Genomic DNA, 14,768 nt, shown 5'->3' with positions numbered 1-14,768 from the left:
TCAACTTGATTAAATTTTTTCCATTCAAGTATTTATGTATTTAAGTTAAATATACATAAATTAAATATATAAATATTTAAATTAATTATTAAAATTTAAGTATTTTATGTATTTGAATTAAATACATAGATACTTGAACTGAAGAAATTTAATCAACTTAAAAAATTTAGTCAACTTCTTTTCAGTATAACTTTAATACTTCATCATTCGTTAATATAAATATAGAATAATATTATCATTAAAATATAAAGAAGATATTCTGATTTGGTTTATACAAACATTAATTTATGTTCAAATATAAATTACAAGTTTTCTTAATCTAGAAAAAATTCTCGGAAATTTGAGAAAACGATTTTTTCAGTCGTAAAATTTATTATTTTTATTGTTTCCTACGTTTCCTCTAATTTTAAGTTTTCTTCGTATTTAAGAGATTTAATACGTAAATAATTCATCACTTTTAGTGTCGTTGTCACAATCGTTTTCGTTTACTCGAAACAAATAAAAAAAGAACGAACTTTTCCCCACAATTTTATTTTCACGAAAAATTGAAAACACTAGTGCTTTATTTTCGCAATTGTCTTTTTCCTTTAAAAAAAAACTTGCTTCTCTCAATTTTATTTTTCTGGAAAATTAGGATTAACATAAATTACTATCAAACATCAAAATCTATAAACATTACTTTATTTTTTCATAATTGTTAGAAACATCTCGTTGAAATTGTACAAACTTCTCGAACTCGAGACGCGAATGTTTCTAATTTTAATCACCCAAACAATCGTGCAACGCTCGGCCTTTCTCTCGCTGCTCCGATTTTAAAAAAACCGCGTCGGCGATAATACCGGCTGAGAGTGGCAAGGGAAGGGGGGGGGAAGCGTGGCGCGCGCCGCCATTGGTCGGCCGCCGTGGCCGCATTCCTCCGTCAGCTGTGCGTAGTGGCGCGCGTGGTCGGCTCGTCCGCGCGCGGCGGCCAGTCGTGTATCGCGGGCGATTGTGGGCAATGCGGACTTGTGCGTAAATGGCGTCGCCGTGCCGTTATGAGTCGCGAGTGCGTGTCGTGCAGTAACGCGTACGGGCCGCGTCCGGGCGCGGCGCCTCGCGGCCCAGCCTGAGCGAGAGCGTGTGTGCAGCGAACGCGAACGCGCGGAGTACTCCTTCTCCTCCCCCCTTCGCCGACGTGATCGGGGAGGAAATAAGTTTTTCGGAGCGTGTGTGCCGTCTCCGGGCCGTGCGTCGGCCACATCGTCGACGCAGTGGCGACATAGGAAAACGGTGACGAGAGTTGTGCTAGGTCCAGAAGGTGAGTGCGGAGGCTCGTCTATCTCTCTCTCACGCGCGCGCGCGCGCGCGGGCGTGTGCGCAATTCATCGCAAAGTGCACTCGCGCGCGCGCGGCTTGGACCAACATCTGGTGCGCGACGTCGCACGAGCGCGTCGTCTTCTGGATCGTCGAGGGGACGACCGTGGACGCGGAAAACGGGAATGATAACGACTCGCGAGCGCGGAGGCTTAGCTGCGTTATTTGATCCATGGGCGGTGAAAAAGAGAGAGAGAGAGTGAGAAAGAACGAACAGTAGCAGTAACAATAGTAAAGGCGATGATGAGGAAACGTACGGGCAATTTCCATGAAACGCGAGGCCAGGCTCGCGATAAAAATCGAGGCACGGAGCGAAATAATACGGTCGTGATAAGGAGAGCCGCGATGCGGCCGATCCGATTCCTGGCGAGCGTTTCGTCGCGTAGAAAGAGAGGAAGAAACATGAAAAATTCGGAGCGAGAGGGAAGTCGCGCGCGCGCGCGCGTGTGTATGTATACGCCGTCGTCGTGTCGCCCGTTTGTTTAGCTACACTACCCTTTGTTTTCCCTCTCCCTCTCTCTCTCTCTCTCTCTCTCGCTCTTTCTTAGAGACGGAGCTCTCGCGATGTTGAAACGGGCGGACGTTCCGATTGCGCTGAGATAGTTTTATCTCAGGGCGGTATATAGTCCGATCTTATATTTAACGCTAGTCCAAGGCAGAGGCGGAATGACTGGATCGCAAGTTTTTTTTTGTTGACCTTACAACGCTGTAGTTTTCCGAGATTCTCCACGACTTTCCTTGTACGATTAAAATTGATCGATGTATTTTTACCCCATCCCCCTTTTCAGTTACACGAGTGATAATACGTATTATATATTTATAAATATATATTACATGAATATTATGTTAAAATGTTATACGTTTAATGTATACAGCCGTTGACAAAATTATTAGGCACCCTGTTTATTTTACAATTTCTTCAATTAAAAGGAAATGAATAACATTATTTTTATAAATGTTATCAAAAAGCGAGGATGCCTAATAATTTTGTCAATGGCTGTATTTAAATAATAAAAATAGTATAGGGTAAAGTCGGTGTTTACGCCGCGGGGGGATGTACGCCGCAGCAGTCAGAAAAAATAGAAGAAATAAGGATAGTTTGCTCAGAACTATTTTGTTATGTGCCTTTATGTTATATTAGTATTGTATTGTAATTACAGTTCTTTATTGTTAATATTAACGAAAATATCGTAAATTGAATTAATTTTTTCACGTAGAAGTAGCGCGATCGTGTATTACCGTCTACGTAAAATAATTACTGTAGAAAATATAAAAGGCATAATGATTATTTCATGATATGTAAATGTAGAGCGATAGTAAAGGATAAAATACAAGCAAGATTCAAGTGCATAGCTCTTGCATTCTTTATTTAGTTTGATATCTTGTATATTCCATTTGTTTAGGATATACGGCCTTTTCAGCGAATGGGATTTATGCCGTAATACAGACACTGCGTGATTGGAAAGCAGCACTTACTCTATGTTGAGCACTCTGTTGATGTCTGTGCATATTAATTTCTTTAATATTGCATTATTATTACTTTGAATACATATTTACTGTTCTTATTCCCTAATAAACTTTATAAACACATTTTGTAAGTTATTATGTTATTTTATATCATATCTGAAAATATTATTTGTAAATTTCGATGCGCCGTGTATCTTACACATGAGTAGTAAATCCCGTCACTTTTTTTATATGACAAAAATGCAAGGGTTTTTTTAAGTTTTTTTTTTCAAGTATAAGAAAAGAAATATTTCATACTTAAAATTTTTTTTATAATAGTAAACAGTATGAAGTTTTTATTAGCCTAATTTATTTTCCTTAAACATAGTAAATAATACTTAATAAATTAAATTTTCGATAGCTGCGGCGTATATACCGACTTTACCCTACGTTAAACTCCCTCTTTCTCTTTCATGAGTAGTTTAATCTGGTCTTTTAAATCTGGTCCTGGGATTATCTCATCCAACCGGAATATGGAGTAATGCTGTATTTAAGAAAACGCAGGGTCGAGATCCTCCGTTTATTGACGAGTGTCTCAACGCCGTCAAATTCCACGATCTTCTCGTGCATAATGATGTATCTGTTATACTCCAATGGGAAATGATATACGTATCAGGATTGTAAACAACGCGTGCTCGACCCAATAATCCTCGGAGCTCAATAGAAAATAGGAATTCCTGAGCCTGTGTTTGTCACTAAGGGAGTTACTTCTGTGTTTACCCGGCATGTAAATATTATGTGGGAAGCGTTAGAGACGCGTTTGGCGTTTCTAGCGAATCCAAATAATAATGACGAAAACAGTTTTACAAAATATCACGGCTTCGCGCTTTTCTGTTTTTTTTGTTTTTTTTTATTTTTTTTTTTTTTTACATCGTTAAAAGAACCGAGATAGTGTTGAACGTTTTTCGAAATACAATTTAAAATTTTGTGTCCAACTCAGGCAGTCTTAAATAATTTTTATTTGTTTTTAAATTATACGACTAAAAAAAAACACGGCTCTACGCTGCCGGAAGCAAATCGCGCGATGGGTTAAAGTTAGAATTACGTAAATTAATATAGTTTTTAATTAAACCAAGTTAAAGCTTATAAAATTAATTAGTTAAAAATTACACAAAGAAGTAACTCGTTAAAAGCTATGTTAAAATTAAATTATAACTTAATTTTGAAAAGCATTAGTCATATTGAATCAGAAATTAGTAACAATTATAATATAGATCATCAAACAATTTAATATTTTTTGTTTGTAAATTAAGTTTGTACGAAATAAAAAACTTTCCTTTAAAAAGATTGTTTTTTTTTACGTGAAAATGTATTTTTTGTTTTATAATATTTTTCTCTTACATAGATAAATTTTTAACTTGGGGAAAAAAGTTAATGACTTAAAATTTATGTTTTTCAAAATTAGCTATAATAATTAAAGTGAAAAATCAAATTATTTAAAGTTAATTAAGTTATGTTAAAGGCTATTAACTTTTTAACTTTATTACTTAACTTCGAACGTTTTAATTATTACTCAATTCTAGCTAAAATTAATTATGCAATCATAATGACATCGTGTTATATAATAACAAGCTCAGTTAATCTTGATCTCACCTATATATTTTTCTTTGTTATGAACAACTCTCTGTACATCAATTAGAGTTAATGTAACATAATTAAACTTAATGTGATTAAGGTTAATCTAACATAATTAATAAAATTGTGCATTTAACAGATGATGATATTGTTTTATTAGAAAGATTTCATTTTTTTATACTGATTGCCAGTTGGATCAAAATCGCAAAATTGAATTATGTATTTATTTTATTTTCTTATTTATCCCGACAAATATATTAATAATGCGTGCGCGCAGCTAATTATTAATCGAATTTTACTATTAATATCCACGAATCATAGCTATTTAAATGCATAGATAATAAACTAACAATAAGAGTGACTTTTTTTAATTCAGTATAATTCTTTACGGAAAAATATAAGATTTTACACCTAAATTACAATCGCGTAACGAGATTTTCTATCGTCCGACCCAAGCCGGAAATCCACAGCGTCGGTTTTTCGCAATACAAGATTGTACCGAGAAACACGTCGTCATTAAACCGTAAATCAAAATTTTATTAACACGTATCACTTCCGCATATTTTGTCTCGCGTAGACTCCATTGAGACTTGATCATAACTGCTTATTTTGCTCTTGGTGTTGCCTACGTGATTACTTTTAAACATGATATTCTTGTATATATAAATCGTGATCCCTGTCTCGCACGCATGATATTACTCGTTTTTCTTTTCTTTTTCTTTTTATTTACACGATCCCGAAATCTAAGCAAACGGCACGTGCGCTCACGCAACGAGCGTTAATGAACGAAACGGATAAGACATTTGACTTCGCCCTTTGATAGAGCCAGTTTGATAGGGTCAAAAGGCATTAATACCTCACAGATAACGAGAGTTATGGCGTGTTATGGAATAGCGTTAAAAAATTGCGTCGTGGATATTATTAAGAAATAATATTTTATGTAAGAAATCAAATGATTTTAATTATTGTACTTAATGATATTGTACTTAATGATGTACATATCATATCTCAAAACATTACCAAAAATATATAAATTTCATAGATTGTTCTATTATTTACTTACTCGTTTAAAAATTTATTTAAAACTGCAGCAAAATATAAAAATCAAATTATAAACCATATTTTTTTGTTCTTTTCTTCTTTATATATAGTTAATTTTAGGGTCCAAATTCAAATATTTACTGCCAAAATTTATTTTTCTTTAAGAAAAAAGAAAGAAAAAATCTAAGAAGACTTCAGTTTTTATGGATGTATAGGACATTTCCGAAAACATTAGAAAAATTAAGAAAAAATTACAAATTCTCGAGGGGGAATTCACAACCCAAAATTTTGTACACCAATGCCGATTTTTGGCATTGCTGTAAAACACTGCCGACATTTTTGTACACTGCCGACAATGCTTATTGTTAGTCTATGCCTACAATGCCGTCAATCCTATATTAAAATTAAGGCAATGCCATGCAATTATGAACACTACCGCGTGCCCATTATCATACGCCAATGCCTGCACAAGAATTCTAAAGCTTTCCCGAAGTATTCAAAAATTTTTGTGCTCAACCCCATGATCAAAAAACCGACTCTGAAGTGAGCTCACCACTCCCCAACCACTGACGACAATGCCGTCAATATTATAGGTCACTGCTTACTTTTTTCGGCAGTCCACTGCCGAAATTTTGTACACCAATGCCGGCTGTGAATTTCCCCTCGCAAATTCTATTATATTTGAAGGTACTAGAAAAAATTTGACGGCAATTTTCTATCTAGATAAAAAATTATTTCAATAAGAAGTAGACATGTGTTCTAATGAAAATTTAATTAGTAGTGAAATAAGAAACAATAAAAAAGAATCCGAATTTTTTTTACAAAGTTTTAAATATTCAAGATGATTTAACACAATTAAATAACGAGAAAACTATACACGGTCGAAAGCAGATTTTCAAGATGATTTATATAAAGTTTCATTGCGATGCAGACATTAGTTCTATAAAATAAAATTTGTTTATTTGTTTAATAAATAAGTAAACAAACTAAAATTCCGGTACACTCATCCAACATTCCAGAATACGATTTCACAATTAATTGTTTGACCCGAATCGTTTTTTTTTTTTACTTTTTTTCGCACGTCTCCTTCCGAGGCCAAATAATTCAAAATTGAAAACTCGTCTAGTTGTTCAAATTCCCGTTTGAATGAACTATAAAGGGGGATAATAAAATTATCATTTAAAGTTTAAAATATTTAATATTAAAAAATTGGAGCGATGAATTTCCATATTTTATCACGATATTTTTGTTAGAGAAAAATAATTTTTGAATCGATCGTGAAAGCAGTTCAAAGAACATTTAACGTGACATTTAGTTTCTAGTTGGAAATTAAATTTCTCAAAGAGAACTTTACCGCAATTTAAGTAATGCCATTTTCGAGGTAAGATATTGCAAACGTAGCTAGCGAAAAGCGATGAGCTCGCAGTCAACGAAAATTACTTTGACGATATATTGCTGAAACGAAACGCGGACACGCGAAGGGATATACGTGCCACGCGCATAAATTATCGCTTTCCACGTATCAAATTGTGCGCGCACGATTCGCAGCTGTGGGACACCGTCACATTTCTCGACAGCTAATGCCATAGCGTTGAATCCGCTCGCCAGAAAATTGCGCGCGAGCTGTCGCAAGTACTTGCGTAAGATTATTGCTGATAGAGGGGAAAAGAAAACAGGCGACCTGGCGCGTATCGGAACTTACGGTAATCGACAATCGCCGGGTCATATCTGGAGAGAACCTTGGCCGGAGATGTAGATACTACTTCCTGCTGAGGCGCCGCGGCGCCGTCTGGAATTTCGAACGGCTGCATTGATAGCGTTCGGAAACGACCCACGGGAAACCGGTTATAACGGGCCATGCCTCGGTTAATTCTCGGATGTACGTTTCGATCCGTTCGCAATCGGTGTTAATAGGTCGCGTTATGGGGGCTGAATCGCCCCGGCCGAAATTCTCGTTTCGTCGCCACGTGGGGCGCAACGTTTGGCTTCCGAAGTCACACGAAGTTTCTTCTATTCATAGCGTGCCACCCATATCCTGTAACAAAGTGATAAATTAGAAAGGCGTTAGAGAAGAGATCTAGGGCTCTACAGAATCTCGCCAGCGATGGGAGTCGTGTCAGTGCGATTAATATTGATGACAATAATAACAATACAATTGAAATCGAATTGTAATAATGCTGTTATTGCACAGGCTGTGTTTCGCTCATGGTCGACGAAATGAAAGTGAAACGGAGATTTAAGATACAACTGTATATCAGTGCGAAGATTATACTGATAGGCATCGCTAACAGGTGATGTATCAGTACTTGAATTTATCAGTATTTTAATTTATTGACGATCACTTTTTTGATTTTTTACATTCAGTCGCAGTTCAGTCCGGCAATAATTTAATAATATAAGAAACGAGCTGTAGTCTTCAAATAAATTGTTTGTACGAGGAAAGTGCGTATGTTCAGACATATAAATGTAGAGATTACCTTCGAACCAGCAATAAGATAAATACGAAGTACGAAGTAACTGTGAATTCCATTAGACAGTAAATAGAACATGCGGTCTCATGAACCCAGTCTCATGAATCCATTTAGTTGACACGCGAATATATTATCAACAACCTCCTCCCTTGTCGTATTTGCATTTACATGACAAATGAGTAACACAGGCTCGAAATTAATTCACTTGAAAATATAGGGGACAAAGTGGTGCAGACATTATGGCCACTCGCATTATCTTCGTCATTAGGTAACGAATTCTAGTAATTACTTGTGGAATCATTTGCCAATAGTCAGTTGTAAGAGTAGCGGCTAATACACAATGGTCGATTTGTTATAAGGCATTTTTACTTTCGTGCATTTCGAAACTTTTTCAAGGTAGAGGAGTAAAGGATCCCATTTTCATTTGATTCAATAATTTTTTTTATATTAAAACTTGAACAATTATATCCGTCAGTATTGATATTAAGGAAATTTTTATTACTCAGAACGTGATTTATAAAACATTTGACACACTGTATAATCGGTGGAAGAAGAAAAGTGATGGTAATATGGCTGGCCCGAAAATAATTTCAAGAAGTTGGTTTAATTGAAACGCAGTATTTTGTTGCAAAATTATGTATCTTTAATTTTCCTGCGTTCAAAAACTTTAGATATTATTAGAAATATTATTTTCACCCTGGTTAACATTAAACAAGCATAAAATGATATTTCTAATGTTTCTGAATACCGCCCTCTAGAATAACAATCGATTTATCGAAGAAATATTTCGATATAAAAATTTCTCTTAGAAAGCCATTAATAATGTCGGGAAGCCTAATTTGAGAAAATAGAATGTTTGCACAAATGTGTATGTACGTGTGATCTCGATGTAGTAATATATAGGAGTCAGTTGATATTTCGTAAATCGTACGTGTGTAAGTCGAGTTCCTCGGTAAAATTGACGACTCCAGCTGCGCCTTAATCATCACGTATGTGTGACACGTCTCGTCGCGATGAATTGCCTCTCGGCCACGTTCAATTTTATATATAGCCCCAGAAGTCACTGACCATTGGGATTTTCCACGTGTTTATGCGTGCTTCCGAAATCGACGTTTCGACTGTAAAAAATAGAAACGCACCATCCGCGCGTTTTTAACATTTTTCACGGCCATTAAACCGATAAAGGGAAAGGAGGGAGGGGGAAGGGATTCGAGCGCTACCTTTCACGTGCTATCGCGAATACGCTTGTTGATCGCGTATCGACGAGAAAGCCTGGCGCCAGTCGGTGGCTCTTGTATCCCTTGGACCGAAGACAAATTGTTATCGGATGCTGTAAGACCGCTACTGAAAATCAAAAAAAGGTTGAAAACAATATTCGTACTACTAAATGTCATCACACAGTCACAAGCATTTCGTCTTGTAATTTGCCCGAAGTTAATAGATTAAATAGACATAGACCTAGAAGCTGAGCTCGAATCCAGCAGTAATACATTACTATGTTTTCTAAATCTCGTCGAATGAAACGTCACCGTAAAAGAGTGAACATCGAGCTTGTACAAAGCAGATAGGAGCCCAGTTCCTAAATTATTCAGGAACCGTGACACTCGTTGAACCAAATCGCTTTTCTTTTTCTTAGACAATCCTCCCTGCTGCAAATTTCATTAAAATCCATTGAGCAGTTTAATATTTCTTTTTTTTTTCGGCCTAATTAGTGGCCCCCTTTCCTCTTCTCGCGCGATTTTGTGTTCTACCATACGCAGATGTATCGCACGATGCATTACTTCATAATTCATATATTCGCGTGACATCTAAAAGTATTGAAATCTCGTTGCGTAGTTATTATCGAAGTAACATCGCAGTACGTACGTTCTTGAACACGACACGTCTATGAAAATATCTAGGCTCACGTTATCGATTCTATAATGATATAGATAACGCGTTAAGTCGTGTCGAAGTTTTACAGCTTATACCTCGGTACACACCAAACGCACACGCGTATTCTCTTTTTCTCCCTCCCCCCTCTGTCTCTCTTCCCCCCCTCTCTCTCTTTCTCTCTCTCTCTCTCTCCCGATATTCGAACATAGTATATTTAAAAAAAGGGGTGCGTTGAGTTGAATTTATCAGAGGCTCGATAACTGGGACTTGTTGTGTCTGACGGGCCTTTCTTCTATCACCCAGACTTTGCTGTGCGCAATTTCTTGAAACGAGGTCGTCTAATCCTGCTAATCGATCCCACTTTAAACAGCGAAACATAGATAAATAGAGCAAAATTCTTTGGAAGTTTTTAATCTATATTTCAACAATCGTTCTTCACAGTATCGATAAGCTTTCGAAACATAAGATAAGCAGTGTTTCTTACATCATTAATATGATTCAATAAACCAATAGTCTTATGGGGAGATACTCTCTTGTTAACTTTGCCAGTAGCTTCTCACTTTTTCGTGTCTTCCTTAAATCAACCAATAGAATTACTATTATCCAAAGTTCCAATGTAACGATGACACAATGATTGTGAGTTTGCTCTCCGTGCCAAAGATCCGGGTTTAAATGATCCACGTAGAACAGTATAATTCAAAATCGGTGTTTAAACGATTTAGAAGCGATCATCATCACCTCTCGGAAGGCAAAGGCAAACAATCGAGAGTAACTCTGCCCAGAAAAAACTCTCTTTATCTAATCGGCCGTCCGGACCCGGCGTTAAAAGTTTTAACTTAAAACCCACGTATCTACGGATGTATGCAGAAGAGAAATCTCATTGATGTTCAGTTATTTGTTAAATGCTGCCTGCATGACATTCCTACAGAATTTCTACAGAAATTGTTCAGGCCGTGTTTAACATATAAATGGATATCAATGGAGATTTTTCTCTTTAATGAAAGAAATGTATTCAAATTCTGTAGAAAGGTTATGCAGGCAGGATTTAAATAAATGAATATCAATGAGACTTTCATCAAAAATAGATCTATAACACCCTTCTGCACACGTGACCACTGAAAGAGACATGCCGCGAGACATACCGCGAATGAGATTGGACAGAGAAATTCGTAGTTCGTTACAAATACTGAGGATATGTAAATAACAAAAGGCTTTATTTCAATCTGTTCTTTGAAAGTAACGGAAACGAGCAAATAATTCTTTTTTCGAAGGCATTGTATTGTATTGTAAAATGTTCGTGTATTCTAAAATTTTTTTTCACGCAATTGAGATGTATTCCCGGAATAATCGTTATAGAGTTGTGTAAAACTTTCTAAAGATTCGCATCAAAGTAAATTGATTTGAGGGAAGCATTGATTGATAGTGTCAAAGAAAATTTTAATGAAATTTAACATTAGTTTTTTGATTTATCCGAATGTTCTCCTAGTTGTGACTACAGCGAAGAAAAGCAGATAATTACAGTTATTTTTCAAGATTTTTATGTAATATTAATTAAATTCTCTCTCTCACCTCCTCTCTTATTTCTACAAAAATCGAGGGGAAATTCACAGCCGGCATTGGTGTACAAAATTTCGGCAGTGGACTGCCGAAAAAAGTAAGCAGTGACCTATAATATTGACGGCATTGTCGTCAGTGGTTGGGGAGTGGTGAGCTCACTTCAGAGTCGGTTTTTCGATCATGGGGTTGAGCACAAAAATTTTTGAATACTTCGGGAAAGCTTTAGAATTCTTGTGCAGGCATTGGCGTATGATAATGGGCACGCGGTAGTGTTCATAATTGCATGGCATTGCCTTAATTTTAATATAGGATTGACGGCATTGTAGGCATTGACTAACAATAAGCATTGTCGGCAGTGTACAAAAATGTCGGCAGTGTTTTACAGCAATGCCAAAAATCGGCATTGGTGTACAAAATTTTGGGTTGTGAATTCCCCCTCGACAAAAATTAACAAAAAATTCTATTAAAATATCATAATTTTTAATTAATATTTTCTGTTATTGTAGACTTTTAATGTTTTGATATTCTTATCGTCGATTATTCTAACATATCATTTATTGCATTTTAGATATAATTTTAGTTTTAAAGACTCGAAAAGAAACCGGTTTTTTTTCCTATTGTTCCGCGGATATTTTTGATTTTTTTCCAAATAAAAAAAAATGTATTGAAAAAATTTACGTGTGTTCATAAAACATTTGCTTCTTTCCGTAAAGAAAATGATTGTGTACATTTAACTGAAATTAAATAAAGTTATTGTAATTGTTTTGTGCCCCAAATGGAACAAAAAAGATTGAAAGACGTTGTAAAGATACCGAAAAGACTCTAAGCAATATTTGTATAACGTCTTTTGGACTTTTGTGCTATCAGAGATGTTAAGCAATAACATTACCTTCAAAGAATTACAATGAATACATTATAGATAAGTATGTAATATAATGGTTGCGTTCAGCCGAAAAAGCAGTTGCAATTGTTGTAAGATTTTCTAATCCGATTGGTTTTTTTTCCCTTAGGTCCTCTCTAAATGTATGAACCAACAATATTAAAGAATCTTATAGCAGTTGCAAAACTAGTTTTTCTGCTGAACACAGCCAACGTTAATGTCAAAATATCACGAGAAAAAAATGGGCTTTGATGCAACACTTTTCAAAGTTTAAAAATTTTATAGCGGCCTACAATTTATTGCTGTCACGGAAAAATGTGACTTATTAATTTTATATCACGGTTTTTTCCGCGACAGCAGTAAATACGAGTACGCTGTAAAATTAATCAAATAATCAAAAAGTGTTGTTGTACCATGGTGAGCTCACCAGTGCCAAAGTTACTCTGTTTTTATATGATTCTTTAATTGCTACTTTACTACACTTATTTTCGAGTCCGTAGCTCGCGACACTCCGGTCCACGAACCGGTCAGGAAGTAGAAGAAATTTTTCCGGTTTTTTTCCAGCGACTTTTTTTATCTATAGATATAATTAAGATACAAACTAAGCTGGCTTAAGTTATTTGGAAAAAAGTTTACTATTATCAGATTGTACGTCGTCAGTGTTTATCTTACAATCAAATGCCTTCGCGCTCGTATTGCTCATTCCAAAACAAATCAAAGATGTAGATTCGTTAAAGATTCGATACTTATTCGCGATGTGATACGCGTATCGAAGAGATCGTTCGTGTCCGCAGGGAATCTCGGTGCCGAGATGCAGGCGGAATTGATGTACCGTAAACCATCGACGATGACGAGCCAGGGCGGTTTTCATCATGTCGGCAACGATAATCAGCGGGAGAAGAACGGTGGACGGGATTCGCGGGAGACGATACACTCGGGCCACTTCATGGTGTCCGACTTCGAGGCCGAGGCGCAGGACGACGAGGACGACCTCGCCGTGCCGGTGCCGGACCAGGAGGAGCAGATCACCAAATTCTCAATTCCGCCGGGTTTCTTCCACGACAGATTCGCGAGTTCGTTGAACGATAAGAACACCTCCCAGCAGCTGAGCATCGAGACGTCCTTGAACAAACTCTTCCAGTGCATGTCTCTCGCCTACAGGTGAGTTCCTCCTTTTCTCTTGTCACCTCTTCTGATGTCAACTGAATAAAATGATGCGTGCGAAGCCTCTCTCATTCGATTCACAAATCATGCATTTTATTTCTGAACCGTCTTAAAATTTTTTTTTAATCGACAGCATGCCTTACGAAGCTTTTCGAAAATTTAATTCTTGATTTTATGTTTATTTCTTCGAGAGAAAAAAAGATTTCAAAGTAATATACATGATAGATTATTTAATATCTGTATAAAGCTTTTTTATTAAAACTTGGAAATTTATTTTGAGAAAGTTATTGAGTATAAACAAATAAATATTTTTTTTTATAGTAAATACAAATACATACTAATTAAAATTAATACATAATGTACGTAAGGCTCACTTTGAAATATTCAAATCTATATAAAACTTTTTTTAAGATGATATTTTTCGAAACAAATTTCTTTATAGTTTTTGATATGGGGGAGGGGTCGTAAAAATTATTAAATTGATTAGCAATTTAATTTAATCATATTCTGGTTCTACTTATTAGCTGCGTTTCAAAATCCGGCAAATGTGCGGCACGCAGTTTGGGGAAATTTATATATAATAAATTTATCTAGAAAGTTATTATTGAATGTTAAAATCCGCTTTCGACTGGAGCAGCCATTTTTCTAATTTAAATGTGTTGAAATTTTTTTATTAAGACTTATAAATTTATTTTGAAAAAACTATTGAAACAGGTTTCCTTCTAATTTTACGATATTATATGTTAACTATATATTATTGTGTAATAAATACAAACATATGAATATTTGACTATTTAATATTTATACAAAACCTGTTTTATTAAAACTTGAAAATTTATTTTGAAAAAAGTTATTGAAATATAATTCTTTTACGAGCGATATTATATGTTAATTATGTAATATTGATAAATATAAACACGTGAATATTAGACTTTTCAAATTAAGAATTTAATTCGTTTTTATTCTAAAATTTTATTGATATCAGTGTGAAAATTTTTAGTAAATTTACAATATTATTGAAACATTACAAGTAACGCGATATTACGAACTTCAAACCGTACAGTGAAAAAATCAAAATTGATCTAATGAAAACGCTCTTCCGTTTCTTTTTAAATGAGATCGATAAGGTCTAAAGCCCTTCACAGCAGTGCACTCAATCAGATAAAATAAAAAAAAAAAATGTGAAAACCGATACTCTCTTCAAAAACAATATTGAATCGATAATTGTTAATTTGATTACATCGCGAGATTAAATGCGATAAAATATGTTTGCTAAAGGTATATCAATTCATTTTAATTTTTCACTTTCGACACTTCGTTTTCTCATTCTCTATTCCGAACACATG

At 35.4% G+C, this 14,768-nt stretch overlaps 1 protein-coding gene across 2 annotated transcripts in view; it reads left to right on the top strand.

The window, feature by feature from the left end:
• Positions 1-914: 914 nt before the first annotated feature.
• LOC105195529 (MLX-interacting protein) overlaps positions 915-14,768 on the top strand; it is a 33,003-nt gene continuing 19,149 nt past the window's right edge. The window contains exons 1-2 of one of the 2 annotated variants that reach the window (XM_011160966.3): positions 915-1,297; positions 13,053-13,419. In XM_011160966.3, the coding sequence (XP_011159268.2) occupies positions 13,070-13,419 (350 nt within the window). In that variant the 5' untranslated portion in view covers positions 915-1,297; positions 13,053-13,069. Of the gene's footprint in view, positions 1,298-13,052; positions 13,420-14,768 lie in introns of those variants that run through there. The other variant, XM_039447763.1, reaches the window with a different exon arrangement.

Source organism: Solenopsis invicta, chromosome 4 (assembly GCF_016802725.1).
Source record: "Solenopsis invicta isolate M01_SB chromosome 4, UNIL_Sinv_3.0, whole genome shotgun sequence".
NCBI classification, from domain to species: domain Eukaryota; kingdom Metazoa; phylum Arthropoda; class Insecta; order Hymenoptera; family Formicidae; genus Solenopsis; species Solenopsis invicta.
The sequence above is the reverse complement of the archived record's forward strand: the minus strand, read 5'-3'. Positions and strand labels throughout refer to the sequence as shown.